The sequence below is a fragment of the Falco naumanni genome, chromosome 15, assembly GCF_017639655.2.
Source record: "Falco naumanni isolate bFalNau1 chromosome 15, bFalNau1.pat, whole genome shotgun sequence".
NCBI lineage: Eukaryota > Metazoa > Chordata > Aves > Falconiformes > Falconidae > Falco > Falco naumanni.
In genome coordinates this window covers 1,824,946-1,849,751 of record NC_054068.1, presented here as the reverse complement: position 1 = coordinate 1,849,751, position 24,806 = coordinate 1,824,946, and the positions used below count along the sequence as shown (strand labels likewise).

Genomic DNA, 24,806 nt, shown 5'->3' with positions numbered 1-24,806 from the left:
GTCATGGTGTTTTATGAACCACACAAGGGTTGTCCTTGCATAGGTGAGCACCACCTGAGAGAACAGCACCCCTTGCATGGGGGTGGGAGGTGAAAGCAGCATAAGGGCTACAGGCTACAGTGTAAGATGATGGTAATTGTGTCTGCTAAGGCTGTTGATGACTGAGAGGAAAGCAGTGAGTTGAGCAGTGCCTGCGCTTTGAAAGCCAGGACAAAAAGCTGAAGTCTACTGTAGAAGGTAAGAACAAAGCATAGAAGGGGATTCAGATGGACGATTTTCTGGTCTAAAGAGTCACTATATATCTGCAGTCTGCAGGGGAGGATGAGTGATTTCTCACCCTAGAAACAGGGTCTGTGTTTATTTCACTGGGTTTGGTCAGAGGTTTAGCAGTGAGAACTGGAAGGGCAGGACTGGTGGCCTTGAGGGTTGCGTTCATTTTGAAACAGTGCAGGGGGAAACCCGTCAGTTTTCCATGAAAGTCCAGCTCCATCTGCCAGGTGATATCTGCACCAGCAGTTCTGGTACCTCAGAAATTGGATATCCTTGATGGTGAAGCTGTTGGGCTTTTTTCCTTGTGAGCTGCCCCTCTGTTGGGGTGCTGGCCGTTCCCTGCTGCAGAAGCAGCCCCCAGCCCGGGGTCCAGGGTGTCTTGCTGCCTCAGCCCCTTTCTCTGTCTGAACAGGGACTGCATTCCCGCTGCATCTTCTTTTGCACCCTCATTGCAGGTGCAGGTCATGTCGCCTCCAGCAGATCGATAGCCAGGTGATGTACGGACTCTGCTGAGTAGATAGATGCTGTATGCCTGAGAGAAATTGTGCCAGCAACCGTGTGCGCCGTGTGGGTGGGAGACAGGCAGGCACGAGATTCAACCTGAAATGTGTGGCTTCACTCATTTCTCTGGGGAAATAGCTTCTCATCTAGCCAGGTACATGTCAAGGGTTTGAAAGGAGCTTCCCGGTCTGTGGCAGTGCATACCAGGGACACTGCTGGTGTTAAGTGCTGGTGAAAGGCTTGGAAAGCCTTTTTTTTTTTTTTTTTTTTTTTCCTCTAGGTTATCTGTGCTGGCAGCTGGAAAAGCCAGTGGGATCATGGGCAGCCCCATGTGTGGGTTGTAGTCCGGCTGCAGCACGTTATGTTCTGCATTCTGATGCTGTAATGAAGTGCTGGATCCCACCCCAAACATGCAAAACAAGCCCAGGGGAGAGCTGAGAGGGGGGACCACTCTGGCCAGGGATTCTGACTTTTATTAAAAAAAAAAAAAAAAAAGTTTGCTGCTTCTTACTCTGTGCCAGTGCTGTGGCATGGCGGAGCAGTGGGCAAAGCAGGAGACCTGGAGCAGCGCATCAGTGCAACGCTCAGTAAGTAGGAAGCAGTGTCTCTGTTTTGTCACTTTGCTGGATGAGTGTTGTGTTTCACGGTTTTGTCCCCTCATCCTGGAGTTAGATCTTGGCCATTTTTTTCCACTTGTGTGGAACTGAGATATGAAATATGTGTCCATTTTAATAATGATCCTATAATGCTTTTTTTACCCTAAGGGATGCCTAGGTGCTTTACAAATTAAGTCTCAGACACAAGAATCCCCAAAGTGTAGCTACTTCCAGGATAAAACATAGACACTGTTCTTCTAAATTATGAGAGGAAAAATATGTAAATTTTTTTTTCCTGCTCAATACTCCTTCCCCTTCTTTCTGGTTGTATTGAGTGACCAGAGAAGGGGAGCCCAGATGACCTGTGTCTGGTGCTGGAAACCCACCTCCCCCAAAGTGCTCCAGAGAGCTCAGGCTCACATAACTTTTCTCTGGCTTCAGGCTGCTTGAGTTTATATTGGGGCAGAGGAATTGCCCTTGTATCTCAGCCGCTTCTCACATGCACCCTTCAGTCCCCGGCGCGGGCAGCTGAGGTCCATACCAATGTCTCGCAGTGCTCCCAGGAGCTCCCACCAGTGCTGGCGTTGGCCCCGCACCCCTTGCTAATGGCTGGCTTTCCATCAGGCTCTCCCTTGGGTTTATTTTGGGTGTTCTGGTGAATTCTCAAGACATCAGCCGGGGAGGACGTGGGGAGATGGTAGAGTTTGCCTTTGGGCATTGGCTGATGGGTAGGTAACTCTCTGAAAGGCTCTCCCTATCTCACTCACCTTGACCTTTGTCCCAGCTTAACTGGGAGTTTCTTCTTGATAAAGGGAGAGAAATGGTCCCATCTGCTTAAGGCCACTGTAGGAGACGGTGGCTGGCTGGGTACCTCCAGGACATCCACAGCATTTCAAGGAGCAGAGCAGAGCCGGCTGCCTCTGTCCCTGAGCTGCCAGAAGGGCCATGGCAAGGTGGGAAAAATGGTCTCCGCTCTCAGCATGTCTTGGCACCGAGGGGTGCGTGGAGATGCCAGGCGTTTGGTTTTTATATGGAGTGTGACTTTCCATCGTAGCCCGCTTGCGGGCAGGTGGCAGCCGCGGTGGCACACCTCTTCTCCCAGTGATGGTGTAATTTAACTGCTTCACACCTGCGGTCACAGGCAGAAAGCCTCACCTGCTGCTTGTTCCTGCCCTGAGCTGCTGCTGCTGGCACACTGTGTGCATCATGCTTGGTTAATAATTTATGTCAGAAGAGAGTATGTCAGTGGAATTTATTTAAAACAAGGAGGATCTGACAGTCTGAGTGCTCATCACGCTCCACCACTCTAAGAAAGGCCTGGCTTTGTTTAAAACCAGCTCCTGCATGGCAAAGGGGCTGTCCCTGGGATGAGAAGACCCAGTCGATGTCACCCTCTCTGCCTGTGCCACTGGAGGACCCTGGTGTGGCCTTTTCCTTGTCTCTTATGAAAAGAGATAAAGAAATACTTCTCACCTCCCTCGCAGGAGGGCTCTGAGGCTTACAGCATGTTGGTCGAGGACTAGGATGTCAGTGGCACGGACCTGGCAAAGGCAGAGGGGTCCCAGTGTAAGGACAGTGGCAGGGGGGGCTGGTGGCAGGAGGGACACAGCCCTCCCAGTGCCTGCCTGCCTGGGTTTGAAACAAGCATCCACAGCCCCATCCCTGCTCTGGGCATTTCTCTCTGGTTTGGCATTGATACTATGAAAAATTACCAAATGTCACATAATGGATTGCTGGAAAAAAACACCTCCCAGCAGCTGGGCCAGCGCAGGGAGCGCCTGCCGTCTGCCACAGTTATATGACGTTCAGGGCAGGGACCTCTCTTTGTACACAGAAAGCGCAGTGCACATCTGTGCCGCTGCACAGATGATAATGAAACTGCCAAGCCGGAGCCAGTCCTGGCCGCAGTGGGGACACGGGGCTGTGTTGTGGGGCAGCCGTGCTGTGGGGTGGCCGTGCCTGGCAGTACAGAGGGCTAAGGGTGAGCACTGAGGGCAAGATCTGGTTGGGATGCCGAGCGCCCTGATAGGAGTTGGGCTCCAAGGCATCTCTTCTCACCAGCCTTTCGGCTCCTGCAAGCAGGTGATCTTCATGCCGGGGGTTAGGCGCATTGTCAGGGCAATCTGCGAGGCGTTCACACCTTGGCTCTGCTGCGCAGAAACCCTCCCGACTGCGAGCAGAAAGAGTGCCTGCCTTTGCCAAGGAAAAGATTTGCTTAGCTGTATGAGCCTTGCAAGGTCACCGCCTTCCCCGCTCGTGTTGGGCTGAGGTTTCTGCCTTCTGCTCCCTCTTGACAACAGAAGACAACAAGACTTTTGCTGAGCTGTTTCTTCCCCACTGACACTGTCTCTCCCATTAGATGGCGGGGCATCGCGCCGGTTCCTTTCGTGCCACCTTTGGACATGTTTGGGTGTCCTGCCGCAGTGAGATGCAAACGGGAGCTCAGCAGCATCGTGGCGGTGGCAGAGGAAGGTGTGTGGGTGGCTGGAGCTGGGAGGTGGGGAGTGTTTCTGCTCTGCCATCCGGTAACTGCCTGAGCTTGCAGCAGGGGACTGCTGTAATTTGCAAAGCTGGTTTCTGGCACACCCTGAAGATCAATAATCTACTTAGCTGAAAGTTTGCTGGATCTCTGTTCTTCCCTTCATTTTCTCCCATCCCTTGATTAGAGTGCTGGATTCCTTTCATGCACGTGCTCCAGCCCTTCAATCTCCTTGCAGCTCTCATGAGCCTTGTGCTCCATTGCACCCGGTTTGCTCAGGTTTTCTGGCTGGCTTTTGTGCTGCTTCTGCTAATTGCTGCCACACGTTGGGCTGCAGGCTGGCTGACGGAGCTGACATGGAGCCGTGTGTGATCAGGCTGTCACCCATGCCCTGCCTGAATCTGCACCATCACTGCCAACGCCGAAGCAAGGTGCTCCAGCCCGATGAGATCCCCTCACTGCGTGGTCTGTTCCCAGCTGAGGATGCTCTGTAACCTGGTGTGGGACAGGGCCATCTGCGGTGGGGCCATGTGGGCAGGAGGTGGCACTTGCCATTGGTGTCACAGTGACACAGTGTCCCCCAGCTCCTGCCTGTGCAGGAGCATGGTGATGCAGAGCACGGTCCCTTGGAGACATACTGTCCTTCGAGTGCTTGGAGAAGTGCTTCCCCTCGGATGCATCCCTGGAGAGCAGAGGTGTGGAGGTGGATGTCAGGAGACGGCAGCAGCTTTGCTTGCTTTGAGCCATCCCAGCTATTGCTCCTGCAGCCACTCATGTCCAAAGCAGTTCCTAAACTTTCAACCTACCTTAAGCAGCTGCCTGTTGAGTCTGTCTGACCATATAGGCAGGCTCAGTAATCTTTACCCATGGCCCTGGATGCTTTTTCTCCTGTTTCCCCCCACCCCCCTTAACTTTTGGCAGCCCAGGGATCTCGCTCTCCCCATGCCTGGCTCTGGTACACAGGAAAGGGTTACAGCTCTCCAGTGCTGAACGTTTCAGTTTGCTTTGTTCAGTGCAATGCATATTTCATATGCTTAGCTTCCCAGCTGGCAGAGGCCTGGAAACCCTGCAAGCTGTCGGGTATTGTCTCTCTCCTTCTTTATTTGTTTGTTTGTTGGTTGGTTGGTAGGTTTTTTGGGTTGTCATTTTTGTTGATTTTTTTTTTTCTTTTTCCCCAGATTGCTCACTCACACGAAAGCCAAACCCTAGTCCCTGACAATAGGGGTCTATCAATAGATAAATGGTTTCACAGCTGTATCTAATGCAGTGCGCTAGCCAGGGCTTTTATGGCAAGTAATTTTCTTGTGATGAGGCTGCGGAGGGAGCTGTGCAGGACGTATGGGTTGCAGGAGCTGGCAGCAGGAGGATGCTGCAGCCATGGGCTTTTCTCGTCGCCCCCCCCCCCCCCCCCCGCCCCAGGTTGTAATTGTCTCGTTGTTTATCCATATGCAAGCTGTCGTCCTGGACTGGAACCGGCTCGGCTGCGGCCATCCCTTCCGAAAGCCACCAGTATCTCCTGGCCCCTCCTCCCCATGCCTCCTGCGTCTCTGCCATCTGCTAGCAGCTTGCTGCTGGTTGCCAGCACCTCTGCAGGGCTGTGGGTGTTGAGGGCAGCTGGCACCGTCACCCTTTGTTATGACCGGAGGTCTTGGCTGTTGATGCCCCTGTGGAGAGGACCAGGAATGGCTCCACCTCACTGACATTCAGCCCAGATCTCTGGAGAAGCGGTGGGGAGGTGCTTGGTCACCACTGAGCTGCCAGGGTTGTCTTGGAGGCTTCCTCCAAGGTCTGGGCACCCCCCATGGCTGCTGCCTCTGGGGGTGGGTGCCGTGGACCTTTTGCATCTCCCCATCTTTTGCTGACCCAAGGAGGAGCATCGTGAATGCTCCATCCCTGGAAATATTCAAGGTCAGGTTGGACCGGGCTTCGAGCAACCTGATGTAGTTGATGTCCTTGCTCCTTGCAGGGAGATTGGGCTAGATGTCCTTTAAAGGTCTCTTTCAACCCAAACTTCTCTATGATTCTATGACTTGGATACTTGGCACCTCTCTGGGCCAGGTCCCACACAGAAGTGCTGTTGCACATGTACCTCTTGTGTGGTTGATTCTTCTTTCTCATCCATCCGGGTATTTTGAAGCAGCTGGTGCAGATGTACCTGGCTCTTCTCCTGTGTGTAGCTCCTGAAGCTAGAGATAGGCACGTGCCAGCTGTGACTGGCATTCCTGAAAATGGACAGGTATGGACATGCTGGTGGGGACGTGACCACCTGGCCCAGGGAGCCACCCTGGTTTGTTCCTTTCCTATCCTGATAAGACCTCAGCCTAAACCAGTTTGTTCTTTGTCCTCAGTGCTCCTACACTTCCCAGACATCTCTCCTCCCGATGGTACAGTTTTCCATCTGTTTTTTCATCCCTGCTGCATCCCATCTGCAGGTACTGGTACCTCCCGCAGGTCTCTCGGTGATGAACCTTACCTCCAGTGTCCCAGTTCCATCTACCATCAGCGGCTTGCTGCTATAGGTGCAGGACATGCCATATGGTGCTGAAGCCCCTTACAGTGCCTTCATCAGGACAGCAAGTCACTGATTCAGGGTCACGCTGTGACTTGAGACTTGGGGTGACATTGGAGTTGAGCGATGGAGAGCTGGAGGCTGGCTAGCGAGGCTGGCTGGCTGGCTACCATAGGGGCTTGCGGGATGCTTTGGGCTTAATCTCCTCTACCTGGGTCTTGGCCCCCACCTCATGAATCTTGCTCTCAGCCCTGTGATCTGTCCCGTCAGTAGCCACCTTCTGGGCAGGCAGCGTGGGGAATGTGTTGTTGAAGGCAGCCTGAATCAGATCTGCTGCTTTTCTTCTATCTGGGACATCAGTCCTCAGGTTTTCTGGTGCAATCCACCTTTGGTAAACTCAAGCTGTGCGCATTTTTTCCCATTTTCCATTTGCCTCTGCTTCTTCCAAAAACTCCTTCCAAAGCCTTCACAGTGTTAGACACTGCAGTTGTGTATGTTCCCGTTACAATTATTGTTTCACTATGTTCCTCTCGTCTCCTCGGTATCCTATTTTGTGTCCTGCCCAAGTAATTCAAGTTTCTCCACTTGGTTGCCCAGGCTGCTTTCATTACTGTATAAACATTTTAGCTGCTTCTCATTGATCTCATCCAGTTCTTTAGTCAACTCAGTCAGTAATTGCATTCTCATAGGTATTTATATCTCCTTCTTTCTTTCTGTCTGTCCTCTGATTATTTTTTTTTAATTTGTGAAAATAGCTGCATTTTATTTCCTCCTGGTAGTAGAAGTGGAGGGAGGCAAATTGTGTTAGCATCATGTCCCTTTGTTTCTTAGCTGAAAAGTTTTCTTATCCCAGGAGCAGCCTTGATTCCAGAAGACTATTTTCTTGCACGTTGAAATTGAATCTGTCAAGAAGAACCCTCTTTCCACAAGTCTTCCCTTTGAGCTAACCTTTGTCATAGCACTCTCAAGATCTCTGTTCATCTCTTTATTATTGTTTTATGCTTTCATTTCTCCTTGTAGCGGGGGGGTGACCGGTCCCTTTCACTAGGCTGGCAGTCCTGGTTCTCCCAGCATGAGTGACAAGAGGTGGGTGGATTCTTCTCTCATCCCATCTTGGCTGGTGTTGGTCTTCAACCCTTTTCTGTGTCCTTGCCTGTGCCAGGAGAGCCTGGGAGATTGGGGTGTTCATGTTTGGTGTTGGGAGGCACGGGATGAAAGCAGGTCTCCTGCCAACACAGTTGTTGGTGCTTGTTTCTGCTTGATTTTTGCAACTTCACAGGTGAGTCCTTCTGAGCTATGGGTTCAGGCTGCGTGCCTCCTCCCATGATATGCCTGTTGGACTTCCATTGGGTTGTGGAGGCTGTTGCTGCTGTAGCGTGTCTTGGAGATGTTTGCAAAAGAGCCCTGGATGTGGTGGGGAGATGCTGAAGCACAGAGACCAGAAGAAAAAGGGACGATCTCTGCCCCAGAGCGCTTCCAGCCAAAGGAAGGAGGCACTGGCTACTGCGGGATGGCTTAGCACAAGGAAGCAATTAGAGGCAGCGTGATCGTCTGTAGTCACAGCACATCACAGCCTTGCTGACCTCAACTTTTAAGTGAGGCTTATGAAAAACGAACCGAAGGTGGGCTGCTAATTGAATCCTTGCCTGGTCCTCTGCCTGCCCCCGAGCACAAAATCAGAGCGGGCGTTGTGAGGGCACGTCAGGAGCCTTTGTCTAATGAAGAGAGCTGAGGGAGTGGGAAGATGTGCTGACATCTCGCCTCGTTTATTATCTTCTGAAGCCTGCAAACAAGAGGGATGAGAACAGCAGCGTGGAGAGCTGATGGTGTTTCTGGAATAGTGTTACATGTCTAATTTATGGTGTTAATATAGATCAAGAAGTTTTGGGTCCATGGAGCAACTGCAGGGAGGACTGACCTTTCGCAAACTGTTTTCTGTGGTTCTTTTGGGATCATCTGGAGTTAATCAGTCCTGGTAACTTTCAAAAATCAGTATTGCCTAAAAATATATACAGTCACTTTTGTTTTCAGTGGAGCAACATTTGCTTTAAGTAGAGGGCTGGGTTTTCTGAAAATAAGTTTCAGTGTTCCAGCTCCACTGTGCACCAGTCTTGCTTTTAAATTTATAACCCTCCAAAATGAAAAGTAAATTGATTGTGTTATTCCCAGCCCTTTTATAAAAGTTAACATTGCAAAAACAGATGTGAAATGTGGCCTTGTAGATTACAGCCTGGGTTTGGGGTTTTTTGGTTGGGTTTTTTTTTCCCCTCTTTCTCTCTGTGCTGTGTCCCCAAGGAGCAGAAATCTGCCTTTTTCCAGCAGGAGGAAAATTGTTCTGTGTCTAAATTGCCTCCTGCTAGCCTTCTGCAGGATGCTGCAGGACACGGAGCTCAGAGGAACGATAATGCTTTTACAAAACCAAGCAACTTAGCAGGGAATTTTTAATTATGAATGTGCATGAGAGTTCAAATTGCCTGGGAATTTGGTAATGCTCTAGCAAGCCTCACACCTTTAGGACATCCATTCAAATATGGCCCAGGGAGACAGTGATTAAAAGGCACTGTCAAGCAGATTATTGGTTTCCAGCTTCCTTTTGGAGGCAGGTGAGCATGCCATCACCCACCGTACCAGTTCTGGATGTAGCGTGATCCCCAGGTCTGGAAAAGCAGTCTGAGCAAAGCCTGGAGCTCCCGTGCTTTCTCCAGGTCAGTGGGGGCTGAGCTGTTGGACGCTGTATTGGGGCAGGGCTTTGCTCTATTGCAGCACTCTGGGCCACCAAAATCTTGAAAGGGCGAGTGAGTGGTCTCATGAGGGACAGGGCCTGTGTCTGGAAGCGCTGGTAGCAGGCAAGCTTCGGCAGCAGTGCGGTGGTGAGTGTGGCAGGGCACCCATGCTCCGCAGCTTCACCCTGGGGTGCCAGGGGCAGGCACGGCAGTACTTTGGCTTCATTATTTTATTTTCCATGCTCTGGTATGTTAAAAAAACAAAAAACAAAAAAAAAAAAACCCACAACAACCCACAATGGAGAAAAGTTACTACTTTGCGAGAACTGCTAAAAGGGCTTCATCACTTCCATAAACCTCACGCATATAAATTATTGTCTTCTATTAGTCACTTAAAAGGCTAGGTTGCTTAATTATTTTGATCACAGTAATCACTTATTTACAAGGTGAGGAAAAATGCCAAGCACTTCCAAAGCTGAGCAGTGCAGTAGGGCTGTGGCGGAGGCGGCAGGGCTGCAGAGGCATTTCTTTCCTCCCCACAAATGTAAATGCTTTTGCTTTTCTTGGTTGTTACCAGTGAGGATGCCCAGCCGGTGCATGCCCCAGGCTATTCTCTCCTGCTCTGGCAGCAGTGGTGTGAAAGAAGCTGGGCTGCTCAGAGCCCAGCATGGTGGGAGCTGTGGGCGCAGGTTGGCTGCTGGGAACTGGTTCTTCATGCAACCAGGACCGCGGAGGGTTTGGAAAGTGGGCAGGAGGGTGGGACAGGGAGTGGGGACCTAGGGACAGAGGTGTAAGTAAAGAAGAGTAAAAGGAAAATGGATCGTTCTGCAGGGTAAGAAGACCCCCTTGCGGTGCCCTGCTCCTCTTCAGCCCATTCAGGCAAACTGCTGTTCTGCAACTGCACTGTCTTGTGCTTCTGGGGCATTGGGGCATGAGAGTTGCAAGGTCCTTTTTAACATCCCTCCTGAAGAAGATGCTCTGATCCGCAGCCTTTGGTACTCACCCAGAGAAAAGAGGTTCAGATTATTATTTTTTGGGGGGTGGGGGGAAGGAGGGGTCTGGTAGAAGTTAAATGTGTCCTGAAACTTACTGTTTGCAGCCCGAAGAAGGTGTTTGGCTTTTTTGCTAAAAGCTTGTCTGTTTTCCTCCCAATCCTATCAGCCCAATAACAAGTTATTACCTCCCCTTAAAGCCTCGCCTTCCAGCTTTCACTCTGCGGCTTCCACATGTTTCTGCTTAGGAATCCACCGTGCCTCCCCTGCTTCCCAGCGAAAAACGTGCTGCTCTGAGCCTACCTCCATAAAAGCCCCTAATTCCATTACAGTCCATTACAAGCTCCTCTCCCGCAGTTCCCGGAGGAGCGTGGGGCAGCGTATATCAGAGACCGCAAGAAAACAAATGGCCACTTTGAACAAATCCCAGGGCCGCTTGCCAAGCGGGGATTCCCAGCTATTTACAAACTGCCCTCGCTTCCTTCTTAATAAAGAGGTAAAATGGAAGCAGGGAAAATATGAATTTTATAATCACCCAGTTTTAGTCCTTCAAAGGATTTATTACAACCTTTTATTTTCATGCGTGGAAAATGTAATCTTATCTATAGTATGCCGGCTGGCCCAGCTCAACTTGCCGAATCGGTTTTACAGCAGAAAGCTATCAAACGGCAACCTTCGGGGGCACGCTGTGCCTGGGTGTTAAAGTTGCTCGAATGCATTAAAGCGGTTGAAACATGCATTAAAATATAGCACTGGGAGAGGAGGATATCTGTGCAATTAGCAATCTGATGCTTTCAGCAGCTGCTTGCAACGTCGATCCAGTGTATCAACAACGGGTGCCGCTGAGATTTGACAAGGAAGGAAACAAACAGACTAGCCATGCTGCTGCCACCAAAATCCTGCTTTCAAAGTGGGTTAGCAGCCAGCTAGCTTGGTGTACGTGGGATTTTAGCAGGGATCAGATGCAAGGGGTTGTAGGAGCTAAATGCCTTGAACCTTGAATTTTAATTTATGCTGTTTGTAAGCAGCAGAAGCTGCTGGCACTGGGGTGGTTTGTGTCCCCTCTGCTACACTGGGGAGCAGTGCCGGTGACATTCGGAGTTCAGCAAGCAAAATCCTATTAAGATAACGTCACGGCCTTTCTGTTTTACTGTTTGCAAGCCAGCTATAACATCATTAAATTACACAACAGGGAGGTGCCTGCTGCCAAGGAGCTCTGCTCGAGATAAGATGTGGGTTGAGCCGCTGCCAAAATTTGAGTTGATATGACAAGAAATTTGGAGCTGGTTCAAGGCTTGATTCACACAAGACATTGCAGCGTGCAGGTAAACACTGTGCAGGATTGGTCCCTGGGGCAGCTCTGCTGCTCTGATCCGGGGCATGGTGCAGGTGGGGCTGGCACTGTGCAATGCCTGTGCAGGGCAGGGCTCAGCTGGGCAGGCGGGGGCTGGAGACACTTCTAGTAGCCAAATTTCCACCCGTTCTCGTGTTCAGCGCCGACAAGCAGAAGACAAAATCTGGCAGGATCTGTAGATGAAGCTCAGGCAACTGTTCACAGGTCTTCACCGTTCTTACCTCTGCCAGCCCCTCCCCAGCCCTTTTGGGGGAGTCAGAAGCAGCCTGACGGCTAAAGGGATTAACTTTGCAGGCTCGCACTAGTAATTAAAGCGCCTTTAATGTGAGGGTGATTTTGATAGTCAGTTATCTCTAGCTGAGAAGGGGCGGACGGGATACAGGGGCGGCGGTGTTTGCACAGCGTTTGCAGGGAGATGGGTGGTGGAGTTTCCCCCTGGGAGGAAAGGTGTTGCTGGCACGGTTGTAAAGACTGGGTTACGTGATGGGCAAAACTGGAACCAGGAATACTGTGGGCACTGGGTTGCTCAGGGAAGTTGCTTGTTTTCTGATTCCATGGCTGGAGGAAAAGAAACGAGAAGAAAAAGCTGCATTGTAAAACTACATGCAGCCTCTGTAACAGCACTGAAACCCTGCCTTGCTGGTCCTGTGTCACCCACCACATCCCTGCCATGCTTGCCCACGCAGGCTTTGTGCCTCTTGCCCTTTTGCTGCTGCAGGTACGGAGGTTTGGGCCTGGGCTCTCCTGACTTCATGTTTCTCTGTGCTGTCCTGCTTGTGGATGGTCTGGTCTTCAGGCTCCCTCTTTCAGATCCCCAGGGGAGAACTCATCCAGCACCATCTTCACCTTGCCATCACTCAGCAAAACTCTTGTCATCAGCATTAATGAGCTTTTCTCCTGCAGCATCTTCCAGGCAGTGGGGATGATGCACAGCCAGAGCTCCGGGGGCTCAGCCCAGCCCGGGACACACAGAGGCATGTAGGCAGTTCTGTAGAAGTGCCTGGGCTGTACGGGCAGAGATCCTCATGTCACCCCATCCTCCAAGACAGGACATCAGGAAGGAACGACTTAAAACAAAAATTGTGCCTTAAAAGCAGCTTTCTAAGTATTTTACATTAGAGGAGCTTTGTTTCCATCCAAAGGCTGTGCTGAGACACAAAGCCTGCCCTGCTCTGGGACTCTGCTTGGCACTCCAGTTCTGCTATTACTGCTTTCCCTTGTGGCTGCGTTTCTGGCATTGCTGTCTTTTGGGGTCCCAGATGTATCTTGGCCGTGTTGCAGCAGCTCAAGTACAAAGTGGCTCGGAGTTCCTGTTACTGGAATGTTCTCTGCAAAGGGATGGAGCAATGTGTACAAGCACATCTCGCAGTGACCTTCCATCCCAGGAGTGGCTTTGCACATCTTCCCTGCAAAGGACTTTAGGTTGCCGCAGTCCCACAAGTAGTGTGATGTTTGTGCCTCTCTAGTGCCTCATCCCATAGCCTGCCTCCGTCCTTATAATTAAAAAGCAATGTACGTGCAGGGGAGATGAGATACCATGCCATGTCAGGCAAGTCTGTGACCTTCCTGTGATTCTCCAGTTTCCATAACAGCAGGATGTTTGTTTTGTTGCCGTAGAAAACCTGCCCGTGCAGGTTTGCAGGGTGCTGAGTTGTCACTACAAGCGTTGCCTTCTAGTGAGCCTGAAAGGAGCCGCGTGTTCCGGAGAACAAATCAGATGGTGTTTCCTGCCACCTCCTCAGGAAAAAAAAAGTGTTAGATTGACAGTTTTGGAAAACCAAGTTTTCTATCTATCAACAAAGCAGACAGCAGCGTGGCACAGCCATGGGAGCGCATCATCCCCTGCTTCCCCCTGCCTCACGGTGGCGGCCCCCAGGCTGCATTGCCTGGTTGCGGTGTGCAGGACGGTGGTCCTCACCCCTGAGACACCAGATCCAGTGCATCTAGAGCGAGTGGTGGCGGTGCCTTCAACATCAGATGAGGATCCGATCTCACAGCTGCTGTGGGACAGCAGTCCGTGCGTCCCCTCCCCAGGGAGGGCAGGGCTTCGCCGCTGCCAGCCCAGCGGCAGGTTGCTGCGAGTGCCAAGCAGTGCAGCTGGTGGCCCGTGGCCCCTGTGGCTGCTCTTTCCATGGCTGAGCCAGCCACTCGCCCTTTCAGCTTGCTGCTGTCTCTGCCAGATTTACAGGCCTGGAGGTCGGCAGCACTCTGGGGATGGCACTTGGAGTTGGGGATGCGTGGGTCTTTCAGGACACGGCCTCTGTGACCTGGTTTCATCCATCCCCCAAGAGCCTAAGCTGTGGGGAAGGGCCATCTTGCCAGAGAGAGATGGGAGACGGGGCCCCTGAGCCGGTGGGTGCCCGGATTGAGGTGCCTGGAGATGGCACAGCATGACACGCTGCCTCTGCTGATGCACCCCCAGTATCCTACTCCCCAGACTGTGCTGAAGCTCCGAGGGCAGCAAGTGGGGATTGGGGCGAGGGGTCCCTGAATTATCTCCTGGGAGAGAACCTGACCCTGGCAGAGGTTGATGGGTGCTGCAGTGGGAGCAGGGTGCAGAGAGCTCTTATGAAGCCGGTCTGCATCAGGCCATCCAGGGGTCAGAAAGGACCGTCCCTTTCCCAAGAGTATTTCCCACATGTTTGCATGCAAGATCTGTCCTCTGCTCTCTGCCAGCAGCTGGAAGGCGTCAGCCTGCCTGGGCTGTGGTTCCAGGATGGCAGTTCATGTTTCCATGTAACACAGATGTCTGTTTTCAGTGCTTTTTAATATCAAAGGTGCTTAGGTGAGCCCTTCCATCTGAGGAAAGAGGTCTTGCAGGTAGGCAGGCTGTATCGGAGGTTGGTAAAGGCTGGAAGGGCACATGGTGTGGGCCCTGCTTGCCCCCCACCATGCTGCATAGCAAACCCTGGTGCTGGGGGACAGGTGGTGGAGGCAATGCGGCTGCAGGGACAACTCCTTGCTGCTGCTCCCTGGGATGCATTCACTGTCTGCTTGTCCTAGGTGACACCGGGTCTTGAGGGGCAAGAAGGGGAGCTGCTTGTGAAGGGACCCTCCGTCTTCCGCGAGTACTGGAACAGACCCAAAGAAACAGCAGATGCTTTCACACCCGACGGCTGGTTCAAAACAGGTACTGGGATGGCTTCCCCGTGGTGCCTGGCAGAGGGCAGCCCAGGGAGACGGGGGGGCAGCAGCTCTGGTTTGGTCCCTGGGGTTCCCTGGCTGCTGGTGGGGGTTTGGAGATGGGATGGTCACAGCCTGACCAGGGATGCAGGCTGGACATGCTTCCAAACACTGGGCTCGGGGAGGGGCTTTGCTTATGTTGGCTACAGTTAGCCAAGTAACGGGGTATGTTTGGGGTTGTAAGCATAATATATTGGTGCTTAATGTTTTATGGGGACTTAAACTTTGTAAATGGGTGGGATTTAGCTTAACCTACATGGGGACCACATCAGTGGAAAACTCCAAGGTGCTGGATCTGTCCTGCCTCCTGCTGGGTGTCTGTGGGGGAGTTTGCTCTCCTGGTTATGGCTGAGTATTTAAGGACAAGGTGCGTAGGGTTGAAGCCATGAGCACGGGCAGCGCGGCCGCATGGGGTGGGCTGGGGTCATGAGCTTGGTCGCCGGCGTCACGAGGGAGCTTTTCAAGGAACCATTGTTTGTAAGTCAGAAAATACTAACTGATGGAAAGCTGAACTTTCTGGGGAAAAATCACAGCGGGTGTCTTCAGTGTGGGAGCAGTTCAGGCAAGGGTTTTGAAATTGCCAGAACATTTTTTTTAAAGTGAAAAGTCTCAGTCTTCCAAATAATGAGACCTTTTAATCTGAAACTAAGGCTTATTTTATTTTTACATGTGATACATTGCAGAAATGCAAAGGAAATGTGTCTTTTTCTGGGTTTTCTTAGGATTTGCCTTTCCCTTTCAAGCAAGGGAACAGTTTCTGAAGCATAAAATGCTTCCAGGGATGGGAAAACCTCTGATATTTGCTTCTTTCAAATCAAATTTCACTAGATAGTAATACCCTAATAATAATAATACCTATTGCAGGTGGGTCCAGTGTGTGCCTTGGTAGGTTTTATCAAATATTTGCAAACAGAAGAAAGATCGCATTACCCTGTGATAGCAGCAGATGCCATTGGGACTGTCCCCACCTGAAGCTGCTGTGGCTGGGATGGCAAGTTCTCGGAGGAGAGCTCATGGCTAATCCTGCTCATCATGGGGGATAACAAATTCAAGAGGATACCAGGCTGAAGACCTTTCCCAAATGGAATAGATCTGACAGGCCATGAATAAGTTATGTGCTTCAAATTACACCTCCCGATCTGCGTGTGGCATGACGAGCATCAGAGACTCCTCGGTCAGAGGTTCCTGGCCCCCGGGGCCATTCTGCAATTTAGATTGAGAACTAAACCAGCTGCAGGATGGGTGGGTAGGCTCTGGCCCCGGCCGCTGGTTGGTATCTTGGCGTGCCCACCTTCCTGCTGCCCCCGCTGCCGGCTGGCAGCTCTTTGGGCAGTGGGGTAGGTACAGTCAGCGCGCTTGTCTGCCTGCACCGAGCCCCACCGCCGGTTAATCTTGCCGGTGTAGACGGGCAGGCTGGCTCATTTCTGCCTGGCCTTAGCATATACACAGCTCTGACTTTGCCAGTCCCCTCTTTGACTGTGCGTTAGCAGTGCCACCAAGTCAGGAGTCAGGCTGGGTTTCTGATGCCTTCTGTGTAGTCTTATTTATTTATGGTTCCTGAAGAAGCTGTGATTTATTATTATTGTTATCCAGAAGCAGACGTGGAGCTGCCCTGCCAGCAGTGTCACCATGGGTCCCCATCCCGGGCAGGTACCGCAGGCTGGGACTGGAGCATCATCAGGCAATGTGTAGGGTACAGGGCAATCAGCTTTAAAAATTTTTTTAATCGACACTCCTGATGAATATTTCAGATGCAAAGGAATAGCATGCATTAATTATTGCAAAGAGATGTCTTTAGGAGAAAATGATTTTGAAATTCAGTTTAATTTCATTGTAATGCGCTGCAAACAGGAAGGGAGTATGTGTGTTTAATTGGCTCTCGGGGGTAAGGCCGGGAAGATGGCATGCCTTTGTCACAGGCCATTAGTGATACAGACTGCATAATGAGAGAGTACAATCAGCTCACAGCTGCCGGCTCCTACGGGGAGAGAATGATATTAAATAGAAATCAGTATAAATTAAACTTAACCCTTTCGCTAGCTGAGCAAAACTCAGAGCTAGAAATAAGGGGGGGGGGGGCGAGGAGTGGAGACAGCCGTTGTGGGGCTTGGGCCAGGTTGAGGGTACCTGACTGAACGCCCTCAGTGGCAGACCCCTGGCCAGGCTGCCTCCCCAATGTCCCTGCAGCTGCCTAGGGAGGACAGCAGACTTTTAACCCTCTTCCCCATCCCGTTCCCCCACTCTTTGCCTTTTTTTCCTTTCTTTCCTCCCCTGACCGCTTGCTGCATCTCTGGTGGATGTTGGGTCAATGGGGCTATTTTATTCCTAAGCCTCATTTGGCTGGCAGTGCCGTGAGCAAGCCCTGTCGCCCCTTGCTCGCCCTGCTGCCACTGCCACGGTGACAGTCTTCAGAGATCACTCAGAAACGGCTAATGTCCCTGTGGTGGTAAAAAAAAAACACTTCAGGGAAGCGAGGAGGTTGTGTCCCATCATAGCAACTGGGATCTGGAAGGTGAATTATCCCCATTAAGCAGAGGTGGGTGACTTTGGAGTGGAGACTACACTGAAAGAATCCAAAACAGGCAAAGTGGCTGCTACCAGGCTATAATCTGCTGTATCTGACATTTGCAGGTCATACAGGTCAGTGTTTTAAAAGTGAGGCTGCACGCGTGTGCATGGTGCTCCCAAAAAATGGGTGATGGTATTTCTTAGACCATGCTAGCATTCCCCTCGCTGCCGGACCCTTGTGCGGGTCCCCACCCAAGTGACCTACAGGTCAGCTAAAGCAGATGACGGTGTGATTGCAGGCAGCCAGCCACCAGGTCACCCCGTCCCCCAAGGACATGGGGAATGTGCACTCAGCTGCGGCAGGGACGAGGTTTGAGAGGGTAAATTTGGAGACCGTGCGGGTAGCTCCTCAGCTGTCATTGTTAATGGTGATCCAAAATATACCAGTGGGTCAGCAAATGAAGAATAATTATAGCAGGGGGAGCCCTGGCGTGCTGCCTGGCAGCACTTTGTGGGAGTCTGTCACTGGAAGGGCACTGCTCTGGGGTGGCACCGCACAGGGATGGGGCACGTGGGGAGGAGTGTCCCGCGGTTGGCGCTTGCTGTACTATTAAACAGAAGGCGATGTGATGTCTCTGCATGCTGAGCACCGAACGCGGGCTCCGTGCGCTCCGTGCATACCCTCCCCGTGCATTACTGCCACCTCACGGAGTGGTATGTCCTGCTGGCTTTGCTGAGTGTAACCGGCGTGGGGCTCTGCCTGGGTGTCCATCCTCGGAGGTACACGCGCAAAGCCAAGAGTCAGTGGAGTTCGTTCCCTCCTTTGGGTTTGTGATCAGAGTTAACCTGGAACCGCTGCGTGGGGCTTGCATAGCCTGAGCGCCCGTTCCTTTCCTCACCTGCCCCTGGGGTGAGGGGCGATGCTTAAACCTTGCGAGCCACCTGCTGAAGTGTTCCAGTGGGTGCTTTGCTGGGCTGCTTCCTCCAATGCAAGGCTCACAAAGGAGTCTTGCATTTTGAAGTCTTTTCTAGCTGCATGTTGTTTATTTCCCTAGTGCCTTCCTCAGGCCAGTTCTCCGTTTCTGGTTGCTGTTCCTGTAAATTGAGTTATCATGGGGGTTTTTTTCAGAAAGTATAGGGACCCAAAAAAAGAAGAGCCAACACTTTGATGGGAGGAGTCATATTCCTGTCTGATTGACAACTCCTTTACTGAAATCCCCTTTTCTCCCATGGAACTGTCTTTCCCGAGAAAACAGCCTCATATTGAGGATGGTCATTCCCTCCACGATAGGAGGAAAAAAATAGCGATGCATACTCTAGCCGCCAGCACTCCTCAGCATGCTTCTGCAGCTCTCTGCTCGGTTTCTAGGGAAATCTTGGAAAGACCAGGCACTTAGTACAACAACTGCAAACCTGTGTTTCCTTCCCCTGGGATGAGAGGCAGATACCGTGTATGTGCCACGCAGGAGGCCATGCAGACCTCCCTCTGAAAATGTGCCCATTTTGTGCCTCTGCTTAGAAAAGGAACAAGCACGTGTGTTATGTGTTAAAGGAAAAAAATGAAAGCAGAAAAAAAGGCATGATGCTGCAGTGACTTTTTGATGAATTCAAGATTGCGGGTCTTTTGAGAAGCATCTGAACTCGTGGTGTTGCATAGGTGATTTGCTGTTGCTCCTGTCCTCTTTATTGCCTCCGATTTGCACTGTTGTCTGCCTATCTCTCCATCTCTCTCATTCCCATCTGAGTGAATTTGATTATTTTTATTGTATTAACGCTGTTGACAGAGCTGCTTAGATCAAAGTCCCCTCCAGCCATTTCCAGGGAGACTGCTGGGTATCCACCTGCTGTCATACATCCAAGCGGCACCGAGCCCTTGCAGACTGAGACGAACCCAAAGGAAAAATGCCTGCATTACCTTCCCAGCTGTCCCACGCCTTGTGAGGTGAGAGGCAATCTCCACGCAGGCTCACGTGCTGCTGAGCAGGAAGGATGGAAGACAGAAATAAGGAAAGAAGGAATTTTTTACAATGAGGGTAGTAAAGCCCTGGCACAGGTTGCCCAGGGAGGTGGTAGATGCTCCATCCCTGGAAACATTCAAGGTCAGGTTGGATAGGGCTCTGATCAACCTGATATAGTTGGAGATGTCCCTGCTTCTTGCAGGGGGGTTGGACTAGATGACCTTGAAAGGTCCCTTCCAACCCAAACCATTCTATGAGCAATCCCCGAGCAAACCCCGGGAGCTGGAGAAAAGCAGCTGAGGAACACCCGCGTCTCCAGTCACCCTTCTCCCTGATCTTTATTCATCCAACCTAGCCTTGCGATGCTCATGTCACTCAGGCTCTAGTGCTGTCAGATTGCGTTGTCTCTGCCCAGGAGGCAGCAATCCTCGGGCAGCGAGTGTCTTTGGAGGTGTGGGGAAGGGGACGGAGGGTTTGGAGGCGTGATGGAGTTGCACAGCGTGGTGACCAGGCGCTGCCCGTTTGCGCACATGTTTTCCTGCCTGCGCAGGGCCAGGCAGGGTGCTTTCTCCAGAAGAATCTGGCAACACAGTGGCGTGCACAGGGGGAGTGATACGATCAGAAAGCAGACTTCTCCCTGAGGGAAGGCCGGCTTCCATTCACATTTGCCCATACATCCAGAAAATTAGAATCTGGTGTATTCAGGGAGATTTATTTTCAATTACAGATTAAGGCTGAGACATGAAATAGCACCAGGTTTGAAAGTAGTGCATAAATCCTGCAACAAATCCATGTATCTCAGCTCCATATAATAAGATTTTATTGATTGCTATATTGTATCTGTCAGAGTAAAACTCTCTTAATGCATGCATCAGGATGGAGAAGATAGAAGGCTTGTTGGTAGTAGAATCTGATTCAAGAATCAATGCACTTTGATTAATATGTCGTTAAGAAAGTAAGAGTTATTTAACTTGTTTGATGCACATCTCAAAATGATGACTCATGTCTTTTAAGTTTCTTTCTTTAAGCTGCATTTAAAAAAACAACGTTGTAGCTGGTTTTCACATTGCTAAGTCCTGGTTTATCACCACATTCTTGCTAGATCCTTTTATGCAAGTCACAACCCTCCCCGGACTTTCATTAACAATAATTCCTATGGCCCCAAAGACTTCCCATATAGCATTAGTGAAGGCTTTAGAAGAAAAGGAGAACAGGGTGACCTGCTATCTCTTTATTCCTTATGGATGCTCTGGAGTGAAAGAGGGAGCTCCAGGGAAAAAAAAAAGGAAAAAAGTTGTTAATTTGGAGTAAGACACCATCAGGAGAAATGAGAAGCACCCATCAGTTCTGGCAGGCGTTCAGATGCTGCCAAGCTTGGGCAGTCGGCAGCACGCTGTGCATCTGCCTGTGCTTGCTGAACATGCCGTTCTCTCAGCTCAGGCCTTTCCTCTGCGATCTACAAACTCGGGCACCAAGGATAAGCCTTGGCTTAGCTGGGAGCATCCTACTTAGCACTGCAGGTTGCTGCAGAAATGGGACCTGCTCTTGCTGCAGCTGTGAATCCCAAGGGAAGAAGCCCAGTGACTCTCTCAGACAGGTTTCAGGGATCTCCTGATGTCCATCTGTCCTCTGCAGACTGAGCTCTCCAGTCCCTGGCTGGGTGTAGCCGCTGGCACCAGCTGCAGATCCTTGCCATTCCCAGCCACAGCTCTTTGGAGATTTCCAGCCCGCCACTTCTGATGGAAGAGGCAAAGCTGCCTGCAGTTTTCCAGCACAGAAAAATCTGGTGTTTGAGGAAATACCCTGCGTAGGTCATCCTTGGCCAGACACAACCCATTCCTCTTCTCAGGCTGGTCCCCAAGGAGAAGGGGCAGGAGAAGTAGCAAGCGACGCACCCCCCGTCCCTCCGGCATAGGCTTTTTCCCTGGCACTTGCCTGTCTCCAGAGACTAGCAGGTGTTTCCCTGCCAGGGGAATTGCTTGCATTCGTGGGTGTAGCACTGACACCTGAAACAGAAAATACTTCAGCTTCATCAAGGCAGATTATAAATAGAAATGCATCTGATTAGCATCCTAATCTGCAGGTTTTCTGTTTGTTTGCAGTGTCTTTCCTAGTCGCAAATCCAGTTAATGCAAATTCTAGCTTTAAAGGAACAATTCTTTAATTATAATGTGTTGCAGATGATGTAGTTTGGTAAGCCCACTGGCTGAAGCATTGTCTTCGTCCAAGGCTGGGCTGAGGGAGCTTCTTTTTGAGTCTGTCTCATGAGTTGGGCAGGGTGGCAGTGCTCACCTGCTCCCTTTGCTAGCGGCTTAGAACTTGGACCCACATCCCCACAGATGACGTGAAGGGACACCTGAAAAAAATGCCAAGCATACCCCAAACACAGCTCCATGTGCTGCTTTAGGAAGGCTATCCCGTTGGGATATCGCACAGGACAGGAGAGGCTGCAGGCACCTGCTGGGCACCTCTCCGGTGAAGCCAAACCAGATGTGTTCTGGGCTCACATTTCCACTCAGCCCTCATTTAAGAAGTAAAAACATAAAGATGGCATGGTGTCCAATATATCAGCTGTGTGTAAAGATTCCTTTATCCTCTCAAAATGTTCCTTATACACACACACTTCTAACACTGTGGAGAGGGAATCTGCTTTTTCTGCTTCCTGCCTCAGTATTTATTCGTTCTTCTTGAGGAGACAATATTGCCGGGTTTACCTGATGGCTGGAAGTCTTAGGGTCATCAGGACACAGCGAAATGAAGCCCTGTGTTTCCTTGACTGCTTGCAAGACCGATGTTTTCAGCAGTTCAGAGAGTGACTTGGGATTTTTGTAGCTGTAAATGAGAGCGGCTTTTGGCACAGAATTTGTTTACTCTCTGCAAAGCTCTGCTCTAGTTGTATCAAACATCTTGGATGCCAGCCCTTTACTTGTTTGAGAACCTCTGCCACACGACGTCCAATTTTTCAGAGGCACGGAGCAATTGCACCCCAACTGAGAGCCGGTGGGAACAGCAGGCACCTGCGTCTCCAAAATCCAGGCTGTTCCCTTCCAGTCTCTGTTTGCTTTTCCCTTTCAAGCTGTGCTACGGCAGCCTGAAGGGAGAGGGGCTCGTTTAGGCTTTGGTCACTGAGAATGATTCTTCCCATCCCATCCCAGGGACTATTGCAAGGAGTCCTGGCTGCAGTTCCAGCTGCGTTATGTTGTAGGGATGTCAAGCTGGGCTCTGCAAGCCTGTCAGAAGATCTAGCAGGAGAACTGCAAGCCAGCAAGTGGGCTAAGAGGGAAAGTGCAGGACTGAGCTCAGGATGTGGTAAAGAAATGGGCTGAACAATCGTCTTTCTCATGGTACTTGGCAGAGCCCGTGGGATCATTGGCAAGGCTTTCTTTCAAGTGGCTACTTACTGCTGTATAAATAGCATGTTTCCTCCAGTGCCAAATTAAATACCCCATAGGGAAAGGTCAGAATCAAATCAGCTGAGTGAGATCCCTGCACAGTCGTGCAGAAGAGAGGACCATGGCATGAAATTGTCCTGAGTACGACTGGAACGGGGCCCCAGGGAATTTCGCTGGTCCATGCTCATGGTTTGGGTGCTGTGAAGACTTAAGTGTTCGTTGTGTCTTTACTACCACTGATTGCCCTGTGACCGTGAGGCTTTGGAAAGCCTCTTCAGCAGAAAGGATCGGTGCTTCAGAGAGTTGTCTGCAGCAGTGACTGTTGGGCTGGATTTACTTGTAGCCCCGCAGAGAGCATCAGGGTAGGAGAGGTAACGATTAAGACTGAATGTTGAAGCAATCGCCCAAAATGCAAACAGCATTGAGCTTTGCAGATGCCAGACTGGCAACTCGCTGCTCCAGACAAGAGTTGTGATCTACGTACAGACTGTTTGTGCTTCGTTTTTCAGTTCCTTGCCAAGGCAAGCCTGCTTGCTGCCTGGCCTCATCCCGCTCAAGCTGCCGTGCCCAGCTCTTGGGAGGAAGGTTTCACTCTGGCAACAATCTGGCAGGAGCTAAACCTCCTCGTTTGCTCGCTCTGAGATTTTGCAGAGGCTGCGAGGAGTTGGGGCAGAGAGCAGGAGCAGGTCAGTGGGGATGCTCAAAACAGTTGCACTGCAGGTTTTGGGTTTGATGGTCCTGTGGGCCTGTGTCCCAGCTGCCACACACACTGTTTGTGTCCTGGTGGGCTGCTTTGCACAGCATCCCACACCGGGAGCTTCCCCTAAAGCAGCCCACGGGTGGGAAGGGCTGCCTTGCTTGCCACAGGGGTGCCTGTTCTTCAGGTTTGGGTGATGATGGGGGTTATCTTCAGCCCTGACCTGTCACCAGAGATGCCCAGCTCAAGAGGAAATTTGTTGAAAATAGACCTTCCTTCCACCTTTGTCTGTCTGTCTTTTTTCCACTTTATTTTGCATCCTCAGCTTTCCCTTCCTGCTTGTTTGCCGGGTTTCCTGTTGCTTGAGGCACTCTGCCGGTGCCCACACGATCTGTTTAGCTTGCTGAACAATTTTTGGTGTTTGATTTACTTAAACCAGCACACAGCCGTGAGCAGAGCAGGTTCAGGGAATTGCCATGTTGATTACAGCTCGTAGGACGAGCCAGGAAGCCAGTGGCCCGGTTTCCTTCCTTCCTTCCTCAGCACGGGAAAGCGAGGGATCACTTTTAGCAAGCGTGATCCAAGACTGAGCACTGTGAAGTGGTGAGGTTTTTGTTAGGTATTTTATTGGGCTGGTAACAGTGCTTGATGAAGAGCTGAACACCCCTGGCTTTGAGAGGCTCTTTACTTTCCACAGTAAATCCCTCTGGATTTCGCTCAAGACAATTGAGAACATATTTACTTACGACTAATGGTAGTATGCTGTAAGCAAAAGTATAGGCTTCTGTATATTTAAGCAAACAATTTAAGGCAGATATCGTTCCTCGTATCCCACCACTGCCTCTCTTAGTCAACAGCCTCCCATCATTATCTCTGCTTTATTTAATAGTTTGTCTCACCGGAGACTGGGACAAGTCACCGCACGGAAAAGAAGAGATACTGCACTCTTTAGCTAAGGTGTAATTGATCCCTCAGCTGTTCTGCAGAGGGCAGAAGCCAAAGCAGAGGGGTTTAGTCTAATGTTTTTATTATCACAATTATTATTTTTAGCTGTGCACGTATGGTTACCACGCTCTTCAAAGTTTCGCCAGCTGAGTGGCAGCTGTGTTCAGCTGGGCTGCCACACCTTGGAGCATTTACTTATTTATTAGTCTTTGAGTTTTCTTTTTCATCTTGTTGTCTGCAGGGATTTCTATAAATATTTAAATGCTAATGTGAAAAAAAAACCCCACACAAACGTTTTTCATTTTTACTTACCCATTTTCTTTTCTGGCTTGTCCTCTGGGCAAACCCATCTGCAGTAATTCTGGCTGCAGGAGGCAGGGGGGCTCCCTCTGCCCAGCCTACTTGTGTCGTATCAGTCACCCATGAGTTCCTGGTAATGATGAGTGAACCTGCAAAGTCTTGGCTGCCTGGCTTGCAGAGACGTTCAAAGGCTTGGCTGGTTTGTCTGCTGTTTTCTGTTAGAGGAGTATGGCACCCTTGGAGCAGGGTGTGCAGCCTGTGGAGTCTTCATCTGCTGCTTGTCCTTCAGGTCTGCGATGTGCTGAAGGGTTGGAGAGGCTCCCGGTCATGCTGAGCTACATGTGCCGAGTGTACCCAGAAATGAGGTCCAGCACCGATGCCAAGGGCAGGCAGGACCCA

The 24,806-nt window shown here is 50.8% G+C and overlaps 1 protein-coding gene across 3 annotated transcripts in view; it reads left to right on the top strand.

Moving 5' to 3' along the window:
* Positions 1 to 24,806, top strand: part of ACSF3 (acyl-CoA synthetase family member 3) — a 66,484-nt gene that overhangs the window by 22,188 nt on the left and 19,490 nt on the right. For all 3 annotated transcript variants that reach the window (XM_040615309.1, XM_040615311.1, XM_040615310.1), the window contains exon 7: positions 14,428 to 14,554. In XM_040615309.1, the coding sequence (XP_040471243.1) occupies positions 14,428 to 14,554 (127 nt within the window). The remainder of the gene's footprint in view (positions 1 to 14,427; positions 14,555 to 24,806) is intronic.